This window comes from Panulirus ornatus, chromosome 20 (genome assembly GCF_036320965.1).
Source record: "Panulirus ornatus isolate Po-2019 chromosome 20, ASM3632096v1, whole genome shotgun sequence".
NCBI classification, from domain to species: Eukaryota; Metazoa; Arthropoda; class Malacostraca; order Decapoda; family Palinuridae; genus Panulirus; species Panulirus ornatus.
In genome coordinates, this window is record NC_092243.1 from 5,559,501 (window position 1) to 5,580,719 (window position 21,219).

Sequence of the window (21,219 nt, forward strand, 5' to 3'; positions counted from 1 at the left end):
CCAGACATCCCCGGCATACATGGCTTGTAGTCAGGTGCAGCTTTGTACAGGTCATCACAGAGCAAAGGTAATCTAGGTATTACATGCACAAATATTGTATGATCACCATCATATAAGAAATGTAAGGTTTTACGAAGTACTGGTCGCTAAAAGCTTCTTTGAATTACATATAGGGGAAATTGCAGCACCTGTTTACTTCTGACCAAGGTAGGTGCACGTTAAAAAAATCTGTATTAATAATCAACTTCAATCATAAAATGATGAGGAAGAAAATCCTTAACCACTAACACAAGTTATACTTTTCATAACAAATACTGATAATATAAAATTCAAAAATTTTAATTCATAATTGTAAGTTCTTTTGTAATTAGTGCCTCACTACCACCACATTCACCATTTTATGCAACTACCTTTAACATGACATTAGCAGTATGTAACACTGGTCATCTCCACAAGACTTACACTAAAGCAATAACTGAAAACCCCTCCACTACCCCTACTCTACTATTGGTGTGATGTTCTTGGAGGATTGGTGGAGTGAAAGGGAATTTTCAACCTAGAAACACCTTATCTGCTGGAGTAGATAAATAAATTTTTCAAAATTTGGAACTTTCTGAGAAGACATGCAATAACAACCCTCCAGACAACCTCATTCACCATGGATGAGTGAAAAATTTTCAGTTCCATGCCCACAGTGTACTGGAAACCATAGAAGGCAATATAGGTGATGTGGCAAGTACCACTTTATCAATATATTAGGAATATTTTCTTGATGGTTAGTTAAAACTATGTACAGCTGATATATTCATTGCTACAAAGAATTTCAAATATAACGGGGAGAAACATCTGAGCATTTTGAGTGTCTTAACATCTTGCTAGGCAGGTGGAATATCTTCAGGTTATCTTCTAAATGTTCACAATAATAACCTTGTGCCATCTAAAAGGTAAGGTTGACACAATAACACAAAGTGTATATATATATATAATTTTTCCTCAAAGGCTTAGTCATCTTTTCTTGACACATTTGTAAACATAAGATTACACGTACAAGAGGAAAAGAAAAAATATATGCAGCATCTACATTACAAATTTAAAAGGGAATAAAATAAAGTGAAAATATAAAGCTCCAGATGATGATGACTGTGTGGTTTTTGTACGGAAGACTCGAATGCTGCCAAGAGCTTTCATGATAGTAGCAAATGAGAAGGTGGTGGTACAAATGAGTGGTTTTAAATAATTCAGGAAATGCATGAATTGTTTAATGATTTTATGAATGGAGCATGAGGTGAGATCAGAAATTAGGTAATGGTAACATACTGCTAAATCAGTGAAACACTGGAAATTATCACAATCTTGTAAGAAAATATAAAGTCAAGACTGGTGCATGTATGAAGATAACAGAGGTGAATGAGGGCAATACTTTAGCTTTAAGAGATGGACACTGTACATTAATTTGTTTATGAGAATTTCAATAGGATGACAAAGGCAAAGCTACAATTATAAGAGTCTTGCAAAGGAAAAGAAAATTGTAGGTGCACTTAATAGCTTTGGAGAATTAGAAAAAAACAAAACAAAACCATATGCAATGGGTGAGTTTACATTAAGCACTTCTCCCAAATTGGCTGGACAGATGGGAAACCTAAGTATACACAGGTAGGCACAAGTCAAAAGTGGTAATACTGTAGTAGGTGGAATTAGGAGGATGGGGAGAATAAGTGGAGAGGAACAAGGTGAAAAATCATTAGAAAGCCACATGGATGTTTCCCTTGGAATTTAAAGCTGCAACCCACACAAAACAAGGCATTTCGAACAATGAGTCCTCAATAGGAAACAAAAAGATTACCTTATCTTTATACTACAACAACCTCTATATAAAAATCATCCTTTCCTCACAAAAGTGACAAATTAGAAAATATGTTTATAATGACAACAAGCACTAGAAAAACTGCATCCTTCATCAACCACATACCTATCTGGAGCTACAAATCCCCCAAAAAGGCATGTATTAAGTGGAATTTCTCGTCTGCATTCGGCCATCAACCATCTCTTCAACATAAGAAACACCAATTTAGCAAATCACAAGACCTCCTCATGCTCAAGCAGCAGCTTCCATAATGAAATTGGAGCACTCACTCCTCTACTGTCCTTCACTCCCTCTCAAACACTAACAACATTTCTTGAACTAAAGTCCCTTTTGGTGGATGTGGTTGACTTCCCAAGGGAATCTTAAGGCAGGAAAGTACAGGATAGAACTGGTATGATCATGTGTATGCCCATTCCCCATATAACAGCAGCTGACTTACTAAAATTTAATCAAAATGTAGCAAATTATATAATTGAAATAAATTTATCGATGATAAAATTAACAATTGCATTTTACATCTCTAGTGACTTCTAGTTTTAATGACTGTTAAGATTAGATAAATGATCTGCAATGTTACTGTACTGATTTAAACAATAATTGTAGTAGAGTACTGACAAAGCAGAGAGATGGAGAGAGGGTAAGCCATTTGTTGTGCACCCCACCAGCACCAAAGCACCACTGTGGTATCTTTCTGTTATTATTACACAACTGCTTTGCAAGGTTACTGGACTGTCCTGAGCTATACAGTAAATACTGTAAAAAGCTTGAGTGAGGTAGGTAGGCATGCAAGCCTATGACGGTGCTTTACCCTGTCCACACAAATTATATCAAAAGTTGACGTTTTGGTACAATTAAATGACCCTCACACTGTTATTGGACTGTTTAGCTACATAGTAGCTGTAGTATGGAAATTATAAAAACATGCAAAATACAAAAAGTAAAGTGGCAGGGGAGGAGGCAGTGTGCATAGTAAGTGTTTACTTACTGTTGTCCTGGAAGCTAATATACAGGGGACATTTCGGGATGAGCTCATGGTGAAAAAAAAAAAAAAATTCCTGTTATGCTCCTATAGTGCTTTAACTTATTCTGTGATGTTTACTTTGGTAAGGTTTACAAGCTTTACAATATTAAAATAAATGGGAAAGAGTACCATGTGCTAATGATAGCAATTACTTTAGATATAAAATTGAGTAATTCGTATGAAAAAAATCACCTTAGTTGATTTGCTCTCACAATACATATGCAAACTTTACATGTGGTTCTGACTGGTGGATGTAGCCAGGGTTCCTGAGTGCTGCAGGAGCCTTATAAGAATCAAAGAGACTTGTAAGGCATACAGGAAGTTGACCATGCCTGCCAGCAGGGAACAAAGTTCAAGAAATATGGATATGTATGTGCATGCGAGGCAAGTGCTAGACAACAGAAGAGTATAGTACTTGCATCTTAAGCATGAGGGGTGTTGTGCTGCTGAATCACTGTTTTTTATATGTTTTGTCAGAGTGTTTGGAGGGAAAATCTTTGGATATAAAAAAAATGTTCTTTTTAGGGGATGGTAAGTGGTTTGCTTTGGCAAAGAATTAAGTGGCAAGCACACCGAAATGAAATTGTACTTGAATAACCTTGTTTCATTGTGCAAGTGTTGAATGTTTGTGGTTGCTAGGCAACCACTAATTGTTCTCAATACCTTGGTCTGTGTCTTGCATTGTTCTTGTTTACCTGTGACAAGGTGGATGACCAAGAAGGTGAGAGTAGATAGTAAATTTCCCTCTCTATACCTGCTTGACTTTTCCCACCTCAGAGAGGTACTGGCAAGAAGAGATGAAAGCCTTTGAGGAATCCTTGAGAGCAATGAGTCTGAACATCTGTTCAAAGATAAATATTAATTTGTGCATTCCCCTGCCCTAATGGATCTAAAAATGTTTGAATGATATAAATTTACATAAATACACTTAAAACAAAATTAAAAATCATCTCCATTTTCCCAACACTGCATATGCATCAGATATTTCATTAACAAAATTAATACATATGTATGTGAATATATAACTATTCATTCAATAAGCTTCGGACACTTAACAGCATCCACTCCCAAAACAAAGGGAGAGAAAAAAAAAGCATGTCCCTGAAAAACATCGCTTCAGATATCTAAATTTTAAAAATTGTTGCAAAGATTATCCCTATTAAAATTTTACTTACAACTATCTTCTGTGTATCCTTGACTGGCTACATCCACAGATAAAAAAAACAAATCATATATAATTATATATAATTTTGTAAAGTTTTAAGTATTCATTTGATGAACAAGTGGCTAGCAGTCAGGTAGTGTGATACTGGAAAGGAGTTAGGTTACAATGAAATAGGAATCCTCCAATGAAAAAATCTACAACTCACCATTCACAGAAACTTCTCTTTAACAATGAATTATTTTAGAGCAATACACTGCAGCAATATAAATCACACTTCACAAACACACATTTATATATATATATATATATATATATATATATATATATATCAAAGGGTTCCTGCAGCTCCAAGGCTGTGCAACACTCAGTAGCACAGTAGCAAGGGAAGGGTGGACTCCTTCGATGCGGGTTCTTCAACAAAACTGAGCTCATGGGCGACTTTTCAGTTGAAATGTAACCTTAAGCACATAAGATTCTAGTAATATATATATATATATATATATATATATATATATATATATATATATATATATATATATATATTCATTTATTTTATTTTGCTTTGTTGGTCTCCCGCGTTAGCGAGGTAGCTAATCACAGGAAGGTGTATAATATTATTATTATTATTAAACAACCCTACGACTATTCTCTCAGTCATCCTGAGGTTCTAGCAGCTTCAAGGCTGAGCTACACTCAGCAGCAGGGACTGTATGGACTCCTCTGAAGTATGAAGTTCTTTGATGAGGTGGTACTCTTGTTTAGTCAAGTTATGAAAACACCACCTCACCAAAGGTGACTTCATTTATTTTGTTAAGTGAAGAAGGTACAGCCTCACCAAAGGTGATTTTTTTCACTTGTGTAAACTCGAGCAGACAGGGTCTGGCAAAACCTAGCGTCCATTATGATCATCATAAAGCCCCAGTACCTCTTTTCCAGCTTCAAGGCTGTGCTGAAATCAGTAGCAGGGAAAGGATGGACTTCTTTGGAGTGAGTTCTCTGTTGAGACTGTACTTTGATGATCTAACCTTGTGGAAGGCAACTTTTCACATGCAGCATACCACAAGCAGGTGGAGTCCAGTTAACACTTATATATATATGTATATATATTTTTATATATATATATATATATATATATATATTCATTATTTATAATTATCCCAGGACCCCTTTCTAAAAGGGTCTTGGGCGTTATCCCAGGACCCCTGAATGGGGGAACTACCAGTATCAAATCCATTATGTGAACCTAATGTCTTTTTGCATTAAATCTGGGGCTTTCACTTTCATCAAGGAAGAAATACAGACAACATAGGTACTTGGCTCAACATGACAGAAACAACAATCATCATTCCAGTTGATGTTCCTTAAGGCATTATGGATAAGCAGTCAAGGATTTATTGATGACGAGTTTGAGAGGATATATTCTATTGAATTCAAGTCAAAGTATCCTAAAGCTTTCATGCATTTGTGCTGTTTCTGTGGGGCAGGGTGATGTCGGGAAACACATGAATATGTACGTGTATGTGATTGGACGTGCCTTGATTTGTCTGTTTTCTGGTGCTACCTCGCTTACACAAGAAATGGTGATCAGGTATGAAATATATATATATATATATATATATATATATATATATATATATATATATATATATATATATATATATATTAAAATAAATATAAATAATATATTTATATATCTATATATTTATTTACATTTATTTATTTTGCTTTGTCGCAGTTTCCTGTGTTTGCGAGGTAGCGCAAGGAAACAGACGAAAGAAATGGCCCAACCCACCCCCATACACATGTATATACATACACGTCCACACACGCAAATATACATACCCATACATCTCAATGTACACATATATACACACACAGACACACATGCACACAATTCACACTGTCTGCCTTTATTCATTCCCATCGCCACCTCGCCACACATGGAACAACATCCCCCTCCTCCCTCATGTGTACGAGGTAGCGCTAGGAAAAGACAACAAAGGCCCCATTCGTTCACACTCAGTCTCCAGCTGTCATGCAATAATGCCCGAAACCACAGCTCCCTTTCCACATCCAGGCCCCACACAACTTTCCATGGTTTACCCCAGACGCTTCACATGCCCTGATTCAATCCATTTACAGCACGTTGACCCCGGTATACCAAATTGATCCAATTCACTCAATTCCTTGCCAGCCTTTCACCCTCCTGCATGTTCAGGCCCTGATCACTCAAAATCTTTTTCACTCCATCTTTCCACCTCCAATTTGGTCTCCCACTTCTCCTCGTTCCCTCCACCTCCGACACATATATCCTCTTGGTCAATCTTTCCTCACTCTTTCTCTCCATGTGCCCAAACCATTTCAAAACACCCTCTTCTGCTCTCTCAACCACGCTCTTTTTATTTCCACACATCTCTCTTACCCTTACATACTTACCTGATCAAACCACCTCACACCACACATTGTCCTCAAACATCTCATTTCCAGCACATCCACCCTCCTGCGCACAACTCTATCCATAGCCCACGCCTCGCAACCATACAACATTGTTGGAACCACTATTCCTTCAAACATAACCATTTTTGCTTTCGGAGATAATGTTCTCGACTTCCAAACATTCTTCAAGGCTCCCAGGATTTTCGCCCCCTCCCCCACCCTATGATTCACTTCCGCTTCCATGGTTCCATCCCCTGCCAGATCCACTCCCAGATACCTAAAACATTTTACTTCCTCCAGTTTTTCTCCATTCAAACTTACCTCCCAACTGACTTGACCCTCAACCCTACTGTACCTAATAACCTTGCTCTTATTCACATTTACTCTTAACTTTCTTCTTTCACACACTTTACCAAACTCAGTCACCAGCTTCTGCAGTTTCTCACATGAATCAGCCACCAGCGCTGTATCATCAGCGAACAACAACTGACTCACTTCCCAAGCTCTCTCATCCCAACAGACTTCATACTTGCCCTTCTTTCCAAAACTCTTGCATTCACCTCCCTAACAACCCCATATATATATATATATATATATATATATATATATATATATATATATATAATATATATATATACCTTTCATAGTCATTTGCTATTTTTTGTGTTAGCAAAGTAGCACCAGGAACAAGAAAAGGCCTCATTTGTTTACATACATTCTCTAGTTGTCATGCATAATGCACTGAAACCCCAGCCCCACGAAACTTTCCCCGATTTCCCTTGGACACTTCTAATGCCCTACTTCAGTCCACTACCAGACTCTGCCTACCTTAGGTTACACCCCAAGAGAAAAGTCATCTTTGGCAAAGCTGTATAAGTTTTCTCACTTCACAGGAGTCCATCTTGTCCCTGGTCCTTAGTGAAGCACTGAAGCACATTCTTAAAACTCCAGAATCCTTTAGACGGGAGGTCCTGAAGTTGCAACATCGTTACACATGCATGTATGTAAATTAATAGATGTCACTAAACTCCAACTTCTAGTTACACCATGAAAAAAACATCTGCAAAGCTGTATTACTTCAGTCTTGTCAAGGAATGTCTCACTCCAAAGGAGCTCAGAATTTCCGTGCTTCTGATTGTTGCACAGCCTCGAAGCTCCAAACGTGTGCACACACACACACATACACACCAATGGCTGCAAAATCATGGTTAAGGTTTATAAGATGTTAAAACAATTACTTGTCTCCCAGTAAAACCATGCATAAACTTGTAGTGACAACTATAAGCAGATGAATTTAGTCCAACAAATTATTCTTTCCTTTCAAGAGAACTTTGTACCATATATTCTTATACTATCTTTTGAAGTAATCCTAAAACACAGTAATCAACTACCTTTCAAATGACTTACATGTATTGAACTATGTATCCTTGTACCTGAGAAGCAGCATGTTATTGGAGTTATGAAGAATGGTATTCATCTGGAGGAACACCAACAGAAACTTTTACAAAATTATATCAATAAATCAATGAACAATAATTCTGACTTTAGAACATTTTTACTGAGAGTGAAGCTTTAAAAATTTTGCATAAAATTTAGCCAAATACATAAATGTGAGATCAATACATATCAAGATGGTCCTTAAAACCATGTTCTCTATATTTACATTGTCTAGACAGTTTCATTTTTGCACTGATTATAATTTCCTAATCCCCCCTTGCCCCACTGTGGCACACTACCCACTCAAGGGAACAGAGATGCCTATTTTTTACATGACTAAGATGCTTGACAGCAAATTATCTACTTCACAGAGGTATTATCACTGCCTGTTCTACAAGAAGTTACACCTGAAATTCCTATACTTAAAAATTTAACATGTTATGTGTGAGCTGTGATACGAAGAATAAGAACTCTCTGAGTTGTGAAATACTTTAAGAGATCTTTTTTGTTATCTGCATGAAACAGCTTTACTCATATTATCACAGCCTCTTAGCCTCATGTAGAATTAGTTTGGTAGTAATTTTCAAGGTAAAAAATATAGTGATTCAAGAAAGGTTAGCTATAACATGATCAACTTTAGCTTGAAATGTGTTACTGGTAATCTGGCAAAATATCATCCATAAATCACTGCATTCTGACAAAGCTCTTCAACACCATAGACATCACAAGTCAAAATACTTCAGCTCCTTATTCTTGTGAATTACTATAATACATACAGCACAGTAACATACAAGCTTCTCACCGATTTAAATCATAAAGATTCAAGTTTCAAGAAATATTACAGCACCATGGAGGATTCTACTGGTATTTATATAACACTGAACTTGGTGTGGTAGCACCATGGCAGGTTTTGCAGCACTCTACTTAGACTTATGAAGCAAAGATGAGTTCTAGTGCACTATCAATTTGATGTTCAAAATGGTTTATTCCACTGAGGTGGATCCTAGATAATTAGGTCAAGCAGTGTAGTGGGGGGGTAAGGAATGTAGCTCACTGCTTGGGATCCTCCTTGCCTCTAGGTTTATTACTTGTGCTTGGGTCCATGGAGTGAGTGGGAGATGACCGAGGAACTAGGAGAATACTTCCATCTGCTGACTGTTGCAATGAGTATTCATGTGGAGAATATGGATTACCATCAGGATCACGTAGACTCTAAAAAAAAAATGAAGACAAACAAATATAAATTAAAGTGGGGCAGACTATTCTAAAACAAAAAACTGTTACGGTTATTATAATCATGATTTAGTTATTGTCTGCTGATAAGGTACTGTTTGCAGATTTGGGCGAGAAACTGCATAAGTTGGTGTCTGTGTCCAGGAGTGTGTATAAAGCAGAAAGGTATGAATCAGCATAAAAGCACACTGTGCTAAGGATTCCCAGCCTGAATTATTTAGCTTCAAAAGTCACATTTTGTTAAGCCAGTGAGTTAAGATCTTCAGGCACACAAACGCATGGATTACTAGCTCTTTCTGGGGTGGAGTAGTAAATCCACCTAACAGTAAAATGACCTTAATCACTGATGAATTTGTAACATAGTAAAAGTTTTAGCCAAAAAGCTTTAAATATTTTCTCTCAGTGTGGACAAGCATAAATATAGGTTTGTTCAATAAATATAAGTTTAATTACACCTTGTAATAAAACACATTTGGGAGGGGGTTCTACACTTATGGGGCCACATTTCTTAAACTTACTGTTGTCATACAACTTTTTTGAATTCTGTATTCTGAACAATATTATGGTGGTGGTGGTAAGGAAAACCCTAAGGTACCTTAAGGCACTGAAAAAGAAAATTTTTATAAAGTCAAGTTAATACATACCTGAAAGATGTGTCGATACAACATTGAAAATTTGTGTTTAATACGAGACCGTTCACTGTTCAAGTATTCAAACTCATTGTAAAGTTCATTCTTGCGGTTCTGAATTGCCTTCACTTCATCTGCCAAGTGCAGAATCTGGTCGAGTTTACGTTTGCGACAATTCTGAGCAGCTACCTAAAATACATAAAAGCAAGTGAAAAATATGTCAAGAAATCATGGATAGAACTTTGTTAGTAAAATCTATGCTCCTGCTTGTTCATATGAAGGCCACATACAAACATTCATCCTGAATTATAGATCTTGAAGAACCTGAAATAATCTTACAAACTCTATGCCACAACTGGTGGTCTTGCTTTTTCTCAGCAAAATTAAAATACCAGGTTAAACTTTATATCTTTTCCTAGTTTATACCATGTACCTAACTCCACTTTTCCTTTTCTTTTTTTACCTTATCCTCTTAAAATACTATTCTTTTATTTCCCTCATTTCATACAAGGCCTGGCCACAATGAATACCTTTGACAGAAAAGAAAGATGCCAGATGGACACTGCCTTTCTAAAAGTTTAGAATAAGTCACAGAACCTGAGATCACTAAACATGGCTCATGACATGTTCGTTTCAAAATATTATACAGATGTTCTCTGCTGTCAGACTGCACAGATGTCTGTTCTGCTTAATGAACAACTAATTTTTGCCATTTGCCAGTTGTTGGAGTATGCGATAGAATGTAAGAAAGTAAATTCTCGACTAATATGGGTAAAACTGAAAGTTGATGGAGAGAGGTGGGTGATTATTGGTGCATATGCACCTGGGCATGAGAAGAAAGATCATGAGAGGCAAGTGTTTTGGGAGCAGCTGAATGAGTGTGTTAGTGGTTTTGATGCACGAGACCGGGTTATAGTGATGGGTGATTTGAATGCAAAGGTGAGTAATGTGGCAGTTGAGGGAATAATTGGTATACATGGGGTGTTCAGTGTTGTAAATGGAAATGGTGAAGAGCTTGTAGATTTATGTGCTGAAAAAGGACTGATGATTGGGAATACCTGGTTTAAAAAGCGAGATATACATAAGTACACTTATGTAAGTAGGAGAGATGGCCAGAGAGCGTTATTGGATTACGTGTTAATTGACAGGCGTGCGAAAGAGAGACTTTTGGATGTTAATGTGCTGAGAGGTGCAACTGGAGGGATGTCTGATCATTATCTTGTGGAGGCTAAGGTGAAGATTTGTATGGGTTTTCAGAAAAGAAGAGTGAATGTTGGGGTGAAGAAGGTGGTGAGAGTAAGTGAGCTTGGGAAGGAGACCTGTGTGAGGAAGTACCAGGAGAGACTGTGTACAGAATGGAAAAAGGTGAGAACAATGGAAGTAAGGGGAGTGGGGGAGGAATGGGATGTATTTAGGGAGTCAGTGATGGATTGCGCAAAAGATGCTTGTGGCATGAGAAGAGTGGGAGGTGGGTTGATTAGAAAGGGTAGTGAGTGGTGGGATGAAGAAGTAAGAGTATTAGTGAAAGAGAAGAGAGAGGCATTTGGACGATTTTTGCAGGGAAAAAATGCAATTGAGTGGGAGATGTATAAAAGAAAGAGACAGGAGGTCAAGAGAAAGGTGCAAGAGGTGAAAAAAAGGGCAAATGAGAGTTGGGGTGAGAGAGTATCATTAAATTTTAGGGAGAATAAAAAGATGTTCTGGAAGGAGGTAAATAAAGTGCGTAAGACAAGGGAGCAAATGGGAACTTTAGTGAAGGGCGCAAATGGGGAGGTGATAACAAGTAGTGGTGATGTGGGAAGGAGATGGAGTGAGTATTTTGAAGGTTTGTTGAATGTGTCTGATGATAGAGTCGCAGATATAGGGTGTTTTGGTCGAGGTGGTGTGCAAAGTGAGAGGGTTAGGGAAAACGATTTGGTAAACAGAGAAGAGGTAGTGAAAGCTTTGCGGAAGATGAAAGCCGGCAAGGCAGCAGGCTTGGATGGTATTGCAGTGGAATTTATTAAAAAAGGGGGTGACTGTATTGTTGACTGGTTGGTAAGGTTATTTAATGTATGTATGGCTCATGGTGAGGTGCCTGAGGATTGGAGGAATGCGTGCATAGTGCCATTGTACAAAGGAAAAGGGGATAAGAGTGAGTGCTCAAATTACAGAGGTATAAGTTTGTTGAGTATTCCTGGTAAATTGTATGGGAGGGTATTGATTGAGAGGGTGAAGGCATGTACAGAGCATCAGATTGGGGAAGAGCAGTGTGGTTTCAGAAGTGGTAGAGGATGTGTGGATCAGGTGTTTGCTTTGAAGAAAGTATGTGAGAAATACTTAGAAAAGCAAATGGATTTGTATGTAGCATCTATGGATCTGGAGAAGGCATATGACAGAGCTGATAGAGATGCTCTGTGGAAGGTATTAAGAATATATGGTGTGGGAGGCAAGTTGTTAGAAGCAGTGAAAAGTTTTTATCGAGGATGTAAGGCATGTGTACGTGTAGGAAGAGAGGAAAGTGATTGGTTCTCAGTGAATGTAGGTTTGCGGCAGGGGTGTGTGATGTCTCCATGGTTGTTTAATTTGTTTATGGATGGGGTTGTTAGGGAGGTAAAGGCAAGAGTTTTGGAAAGAGGGGCAAGTATGAAGTCTGTTGGGGATGAGAGAGCTTGGGAAGTGAGTCAGTTGTTGTTCGCTGATGATACAGCGCTGGTGGCTGATTCATGTGAGAAACTGCAGAAGCTGGTGACGGAGTTTGGTAAAGTGTGTGGAAGAAGAAAGTTAAGAGTAAATGTGAATAAGAGCAAGGTCATTAGGTACAGTAGGGTTGAGGGTCAAGTAAATTGGGAGGTGAGTTTGAATGGAGAAAAACTGGAGGAAGTGAAGTGTTTTAGATATCTGGGAGTGGATCTGGCAGCGGATGGAACCATGGAAGCAGAATTGGACCATAGGGTGGGGGAGGGGGCGAAAATTCTGGGAGCCTTGAAGAATGTGTGGAAGTCGAGAACATTATCTCGGAAAGCAAAAATGGGTATGTTTGAAGGAATAGTGGTTCCAACAATGTTGTATGGTTGCGAGGCGTGGGCTATGGATAGAGTTGTGCGCAGGAGGATGGATGTGCTGGAAATGAGATGTCTGAGGACAATGTGTGGTGTAAGGTGGTTTGATCGAGTAAGTAACGTAAGGGTGAGAGAGATGTGTGGAAATAAAAAGAGCGTGGTTGAGAGAGCAGAAGAGGGTGTTTTGAAATGGTTTGGGCACATGGAGAGAATGAGTGAGGAAAGGTTGACCAAGAAGATATATGTGTCGGAGGTGGAGGGAACGAGGAGAAGAGGGAGACCAAATTGGAGGTGGAAAGATGGAGTGAAAAAGATTTTGTGTGATCGGGGCCTGAACTTGCAGGAGGGTGAAAGGAGGGCAAGGAATAGAGTGAATTGGAGCAATGTGGTATACCGGGGTTGACGTGCTGTCAGTGGATTGAATCAAGACATGTGAAGCGTCTGGGGTAAACCATGGAAAGCTGTGTAGGTATGTATATGTGCGTGTGTGGACGTATGTATATACATGTGTATGGGGGGGGTTGGGCCATTTCTTTCGTCTGTTTCCTTGCGCTACCTCGCAAACGCGGGAGACAGCGACAAAGTATAAAAAAAAAAAAAAAAAAAAAAAGTCTATCATTAATGACATTATGGCTAACCTTGAGCAAGATTTTTATTTCATTATGGAAAATGCACAAAAGTCACACCATCTTTCTGAATAAGCTCTTAGATGAAGGAATCAAGAATTCCTAGTCATATGTAAAAAGCATCAAACAGAAATGTATGTCACATAAGCTCTTCTCATTTACGACAAGGAATTCTTCTAGATTTACTTATCTCATTCTTTCATATTACAGTGAAATATCTTCAGTGAGGCAATCTATAGTTTGAAAATCTCCCATGGTTCGGAAAACCCACTCTGCCGTTAAGTACTGTGGTCATCTGGGTACTCCATGGTCAGTCACTTTACACAGTAACATATGTCTGTATAAATTTTTATGTCTGTGTAAATACTTTCCGGGTATCTTTCTTGTAATATAAAAAAAAATCAAAACTGGATCTAAGCAAACATAAAGAATATTATTGTATAACTGAAGAAGATGTTGCTTTCTCATGAGTATGGCCATCGTTGTTTATTGTAAAAGTGTGGGCATGCATCTGACGCAGTGACTCATATTTGTATGATCACACATGTACATTCTTGTCCACCTTAAAGTACTGGTTCATTAGGTTACAGCAAAATGTAACAAAACAATATATAACAAAATTAAGACTAAGTAACTAAGCAAAAAATAATGTTATTGTATACTAAAAATGAGACTGCTTCACAATGCAATCAATGTAAGGACGCGTTCACTCCCTAACTTTATGCTTATGTTAATGTAATCTACTGCTATATGCATAAAATGATGTATAAAATGCATAAAATGATGTATAAAACAAGTAATAAGACTAAGAAGGTGAGAAAATACAGAGAATGTTATTATGTAACAAAAAAAGAGATCAGTTCCTCAGAAAGAGTTCAGTTGCAGATGGTCATTGTAACTATGGGTATGTGGCTAATGTAGTAACCCATTTTGTATGTACAAATATGTACTTTCATTTTCATTTTAAGCTCATGCTTTATGTAATTTACAGCAGAGTGTAACAGAGCAATGTATAAAACAATGATTAAGACTACGAAACAAAAAAAAGGGAACATTAGGTAATTAAAGAAAAGATTGCTTCTTCATGAATTCCGCCATAGTCAGCTGCTATAAGTGTAAGCATAGGGCTAACGAAATTTACAGCAGAGTGTAAGAGAACAATGTGTAAAACAATGATTAAGACTACGAAACACAAAAAAGGGAACATTAGGTAATTAAAGAAAAGATTGCTTCTTCATGAATTCCACCATAATCAGCTGCTATAAGTGTAAGCATAGGGCTAACATAATAAGTAATTTTTGTATGTACATCTGTGTACACCTTACACTTATGGTTAATATAACATTACAATATTTAATAAAAAAATCTTTCATACATATTCGCCATTTCCTGCATTAGCAGGGTTGCCTAAAGACCAGAGGCCTGAGCCTTAGAGGAAAAATCCTCAATTGGTCCCCTTCTCTGTTCCTTCTTATGGAAAAGTAAAAACTGGACTACAAACTTCAAAGCTGTAATCCCATTTGTAGGGGAGATGGCCTAGTGACCATCTCTCTTATACGTATACTTTTGTGTCCCTCTTTTTAAACCAGATATTCCTAATCACCTGTCCTTTTTCAGCACACAACTCCACAAGCTGTTCACCATTTCCATTCATAATACTGAATACCCCACGACCCAAAATTATATCCTCAACAGCCACATGACTCACCTCTGCATTTAAATAGCCTATCACTAATAACTGTTCTCTTACATCAAAATTGCTGACACACTTACTCAACTGCTTCCAAACACTTGCCTTTCATGATCTTGCTATCCACTTTCATTTTCACGCACATCATACCACACTTTACTTCCTTCCACTGTTTCACACACTCCCACAACTGCTTCAGCAGTAGTACTACTCTTTCCTTAGCTCTTCTCCTCTCTAACCCCGAATTTACGTAATCCAAAGGCATTTCCAAACCATTCTCCCCCTTTATTCTTGTGCTTTGTTTCACTCAAAGCCAGAATGTCTAGGTTTCTTTCTTAAAACATACTGCCCATCTCTCCTCTCTTCTCATCATGGTTACATCCACACACACTTAGACATGCCAGCCTCATCCTTCGAGGTGGATGAGTACTCACTACTTGGCTCCTGTTTCATCTTTTAAAAACTGAAATACAAGGAGGGGATTTCTAGCTAAATGCTCCTGCCCCTTTAGTTACCACATATAAAATGCAGGAAACAGGAAAGAAGAATTCTTTCTCTCCAACATTAAACATCTTCATCTGTAGTTTTTTTGTCCCTTTTAGAGAGAGATTTCTAAATCATACAACTCAATGCTTAGTTCAATAGCACTATCTTCTCAAAATGTTCTCCAAATTATAATTCCTCATTTATGATGACACCCATATCTTTCACAGTTTCACTTTCAATCATTCTTTCTGTTAGGCATTTATATGGTATCACTGATGTATTCTTGTTGTTCCATAACTTTCTAGCACAAATACATATTGTTAAATTCCATGAAGTTCACTTCTGGGCATCTGAAAGAGAGCACATATCACTGTTTGCACAGTGATAGGAGCTACTCATCAGTGCATCTTGAGAGAATGTACAAAAATATTGAATACATAATCTAAAACTTTAAATAAAAGTTTAAATTTGGAAGTAAAACTGCTTAACCACAGTTCTCTTAATGACCTTCACTTATCAAAAATGCATACCTTATTTTTGCCACGACGACGGATATCTCGGATGAGGGAGAGCTGCGCCTCAGTCAGATCATACTTAGAGATGCGCTCATTGAATTCATCCATTGGTAAGTTGATGATATCGTCACATGTTATGGGGAGGTTCATGGCCCTTGCACGCTTTTCATCTCGGGTCATTGTTCGTTCAGGATCATTTTTACGATCTGTATGGAGAAAAAATAAATCGTGAAAAGCAGAATTCAAATGCACACATATATTTTAAAAACTGTTTCTAATACCATGTTTGTACACAAACACATACAATAAGAAGAAGAGCTTCATTTTAGACAAATGTACGCAAAGGATGGATAGTGTTCCTGAACTAACTGAAGGCATTTGAACCTGTACTAAAGTGGAAGCTGGAAGTGATATGCGATTTTCAGGATGGATTTAAAGGGAGACTCCATAATGGCTAGAAAATTATCTTAGTATAAGAGAAATAAGGATTTAAGTTAGAAGAACCCTCCCAAAATAGGGAAGGTCACCAGTGCCAAGCCAAATAGACATTTACTAACCATGATATATGTATAATACTTACCAGAGGAACTGGACCCATAACTGAATATGCTTGCATATGATGCAAAGGTCATAAGAAAAGTGAAGAAAGACAAATTATATTATCTTACAACGGGACTTGAAACAAGCTCTAGAGCTGGTACGATACACAGTCAATGAAATTGAATAAATGCAAGGTAACAAAGATAGGACACAGTGGAAGAAGGTCTCAGCAAAACTAATTTACAAAGGAATAAGCTAGCCCACAGAACACTGTGATGGTTAGGGGGTTGGCAAAGTATCCAATATGCCACCATAACACCACCACCTCAAGGGAGCTGATAAGGACACAAATTGCCTACTGATATATACTAAAACTGCATTTAACTATGTGAATAATGTATTCAGTAAGCTATCTGTTTCTCATTCTTTTAAACCCTTTATATGTATGATGGTTGTTTGCTATACCACAGGCAAAACAACCCAAAGTTTTTCAGCTTTTTGAAACTTCTAATTAAACCTGCTCTCTCTCTTGTCTAAGCTTCTTTTTCTACCCCTGCCAATGCCACCCATGCACTAACTCACATCATGGATTTCAATGAACCTAGTCGCAAAGTTCTAAATTCTGCTAAAAGAATTCCATTTCCCAGTTTATGTCCTAAATAGAAATTCAATCATCCTAGTATGAATGGTCAGAGATGTAACATCTACATTCATCTCCTTTACTCAAATATGTGTCTACAATAGTCAGGCTAATTCATGGTAAGTACAAAACTACTCATTCACAGTAGTGCTACGATAGTTCTAATTTAGACAAGTTTCAAGTATAATAAGTATATCAAGCACTATTCTTAATTCAAAGACCATAAATGAACAAAGACAAAAAACAAAGGACAAATGAGGGAAAATATTAGTGGATGGAGATTGCATTAAGTTGAAAAGTAATTTGAAGGATAACACTAAATCTATATAAACTAAAGGAAAAACTATATGAAATACAAATGTATATAATGCAATAAAAACTGTTGAGTTCAACTTTGCACAGCAGGACAAAAAGTTGTAAAATTACAGAGAATGAGACAATGTTTCAAGAGTCTAAAGAGACTGGGGGAAAAAGTATTACATTTTGAAATACATGAGAATTATATTTTGAAATAAAGTCTAAGAACATTTGAAACTTAAATATATTACTTACTCCTTGGTTTATCTCTTGTGGTTGGTCGTGAAAGCCCAGATGGGCCTTCTGGGGACATATGATATGTGTGGTTGTGTTGGACATGCTCCACACCAGAGCCAGACACCTCTGGAAATGATAAACAAACAAAAAATAAAATATGCTTTTAAAGCACAAAAAGATAACAAAGAATTTGTTTTAATACAAATCACTAAAATATACCTTAATGGAAAAAAAAAGATATGCATCAAAAGTATGCCACAATCAAAGGTCATCTCAAAAGAAAGAAATAAAGTGAGGAAAAGAGAACAGAAATCAATCGGGGCTTTACAGGTATTTGCTGACCTGACTAACAAGTAAAAAGGTTATCCAAAGAACGAAAGCCAAGATTTCCAAAACATTGCTATCTTCAATAATAAAGAATGCAAAATCTTTTCCCTCAAGGCTGAGGGTACTAAATAAATGTTGAAATTACTTATCTTGCAAGCAACTGTTCTGTATCTACAGAGTTCTCAAGCCAACCAATGGGATTACATTTCTGAAAGACCCCCAGGCCAATGGGAAATAGAGGGTTAAGTACCTCTTGAGAGACATACGTCAAGTCCATTGATGGACACCTCAAGCTTCAAATTAAGATGCTGCACTTTAAAAATGGCAACAACATGCTTATTCTATTAATGTACAAGGATATGATATACAAAACCATAAAGCAATAACATAATGGCAGTATGACACCCCTGACAATGTACCTCCAGAAACCCACAAAGTACCCATTAGCTATGCAGAACAAAGGGGTACCTCAACGATCACCCTATCATCACTGCTTGGTTACGACACATCTTCAGCCTCTCCCTACTAATAGCATACTGTAAAACGTACTGCTTCTGTCAAGCAAGTGCTGGTACAGTATGCATTTCCTAATTGTCAGGTGATAGCGACTTTTCACACACACATTTTGCTTCCTGTTAATGTCAACATGCACATTGGAGAAAAATACAAAAGTTTTGTGTAAACAATAGTTGTCAAAATGTTTTCATACATAAATATGATTCTTGTATTGCCTTTATTTGTTAACACTTGCTTCTCACAACACATTCTATTTTTCATTTTCATCTCTTTTCATATCTAATTTTCTTATATCTTATAAGAATATGCTATACAGTCTAGACTACCAATACACTTATGATGAAAGGTACTAAGCTTCGTGTCATTATCTATAATGAGAATGGAAAATATTTTAGAATCTATTACCAGTAAATTTTGTGGTGAGCAACACAGCATGATATATGTAGAACTCTGTTCTTTTCTGATTTCAGCATATGGCTCTCATTACTACAACATAACTGTTACTGTATTCTCTAAACACTAAACTGGCACTGCAGAACTAAATCACACAACATCCAAAGCTGATAGCAATGCAGAGCTAAATTAGACATAAAAAGAAAAGAATTACCATCATCATTACATATGCTGTACTTTGCTAGTCTAGCTATGCAACAATATTAGAATACAGAGTAATATTGCTCTGAAATGCTGTGTTGCTTAGAGGATGAGTTGCATAATATGATCTGGGGCATTATGTCATACTGGATGTTATCAAATAAAGTGACAGTAATATATTGGTAATAATGAGAGGTAAATTAAAAGTAAAATCATGTAGCTGATACACTTGTACAAAAAAAATAAGATGACAACCTCATCTAACCTTTTTAGTGATCAAGATTTATTTTGAAGTTATATACTCTCATCAAAATATGCCAGTCATACCCATGACTGCACACTGCGAAAAAGGGATTGGATGTTAACAAACAGGCACAGCAATAGGTCAAGAGATTTCGAGCAGTAGAAGTCTTGATGTCTGTGTATTTCTTCTAGGTGTAGGTGAAACTTTCATAGGTTAGGTAAGATTTTAAAAGCTTTCATTAAAATGCATGTATTATCTACTATCACATTAGCTATAGTACCTACTTGCACATTAAATTCCCATTCCCTCATCCCCTCTATCATACATAACCCTCACTACCCGTGCTTTTATCTTCTTTGACATCTCTTAAAAAAGATTATGCTCCAAATCACAATGCAGCCACAGCATGTGGTGACACACTGGTAAATTATCATAAAAGCTACATCAAACGTTGAATTAAAAGTAAAACACAACCTGAATTACCTGGAACCAATTTAGCAAAGGTGTTGAAGAAACTGAACGATTCCCGAACCTGTGGCTGGCATATGGCAGGTGGGCTATCTTCACTGCCACCCATCCTACCCATCTACTTTTTACATCATTACTATACAGGTTTACCCCACCAAAGCAGTCTTAGCAGTTACTAATCAGCACACACCCTTTATGACATTACTTTCATTACAGCTTTATTTTTGTGAGATAAATTACATAACCTATTGACTGGACAACCTGAATGTTTGTATTTCAGGGATTATGTAAGTCCTTGAATTTCTATGATTAAGAGGTATTTCAATGACTGCTGTATTTCTTCACGGCATATCTTGGTGACGTTTAAAATTACAAAATTGATGCAATACAAACTACTTCCTAAAACAAAATAATTTCCTCTTAGTTTCACTACGTTCTGTAGTATTGATGTCAAGGCATTATAAGGCACTTTCCAGATTCAATGTAGAAATACAAAAGCTTATTTATGAATTACTGTAATATATGTAATCTCCAAGGCAAGTTAATTATCATTCACTGAGCTGCTGCCACACTACCTGACCTGGACTACTTCAGGTAATCAATTAACATCGTGATGTATATATAAAATACTAATTTTCTTTACAAAAACAGAAATCTTGAAACTCTATATGAAGCTAAAGGTCCCCCAAGTGGCCCTGCTAAGTGATATCTACGATGGTGAAGGGTATCCCTGGGACTAGTTGATGCAAAAGGTATAGCACATAGGCTGGCGCAGGTACCTCTAAGTATGAACAACTCATACCAAGAGGTTGGCTCACGCCATGTCCCCCATACTAGTGCAGAGGTGGGTCTCCCCCACGCTCATCTAGCCAGACTTTCCGATGACCAGCACTTTCAAGGAATAACCATCGCCATGGACACTTCTCCGAGACCCGCTTGCTGCACTACACACTTCCGAGGTTACACCGGTTGTAAGTCATGCGTGCTATCCACAAGTCTGGAGGAGTTAATGCCGTTTTGAAGATTTTACACCGAGCCAAAGTTGCACTGCGCAATGTCGACTACAACAATGTTGTTTACCTCTGCAGCTGGTGCAGTTGCCAGCAGAGGAAATTTCGCTGCCGCTCACAAATGGCAGTGGCAATATCAAATTACCACCGTCCACGTGAATTCGGACGATTTTATAGTACCACTTGTCTGAAAGTACCCCATT

At 37.4% G+C, this 21,219-nt stretch overlaps 1 protein-coding gene across 10 annotated transcripts in view; it reads right to left on the reverse strand.

Moving 5' to 3' along the window:
* Positions 1-8,476: 8,476 nt before the first annotated feature.
* cnc (NFE2 like bZIP transcription factor cap-n-collar) overlaps positions 8,477-21,219 on the reverse strand; it is a 721,520-nt gene continuing 708,777 nt past the window's right edge. For all 10 annotated transcript variants that reach the window (XM_071674581.1, XM_071674582.1, XM_071674579.1 and 7 more), the window contains 4 exons: positions 17,876-17,983; positions 16,159-16,349; positions 9,801-9,974; positions 8,477-9,135 (listed from right to left, as the gene is read on the reverse strand). In XM_071674581.1, coding sequence (XP_071530682.1) covers positions 8,974-9,135; positions 9,801-9,974; positions 16,159-16,349; positions 17,876-17,983 — 635 coding nt within the window. In that variant the 3' untranslated portion in view covers positions 8,477-8,973. The remainder of the gene's footprint in view (positions 9,136-9,800; positions 9,975-16,158; positions 16,350-17,875; positions 17,984-21,219) is intronic.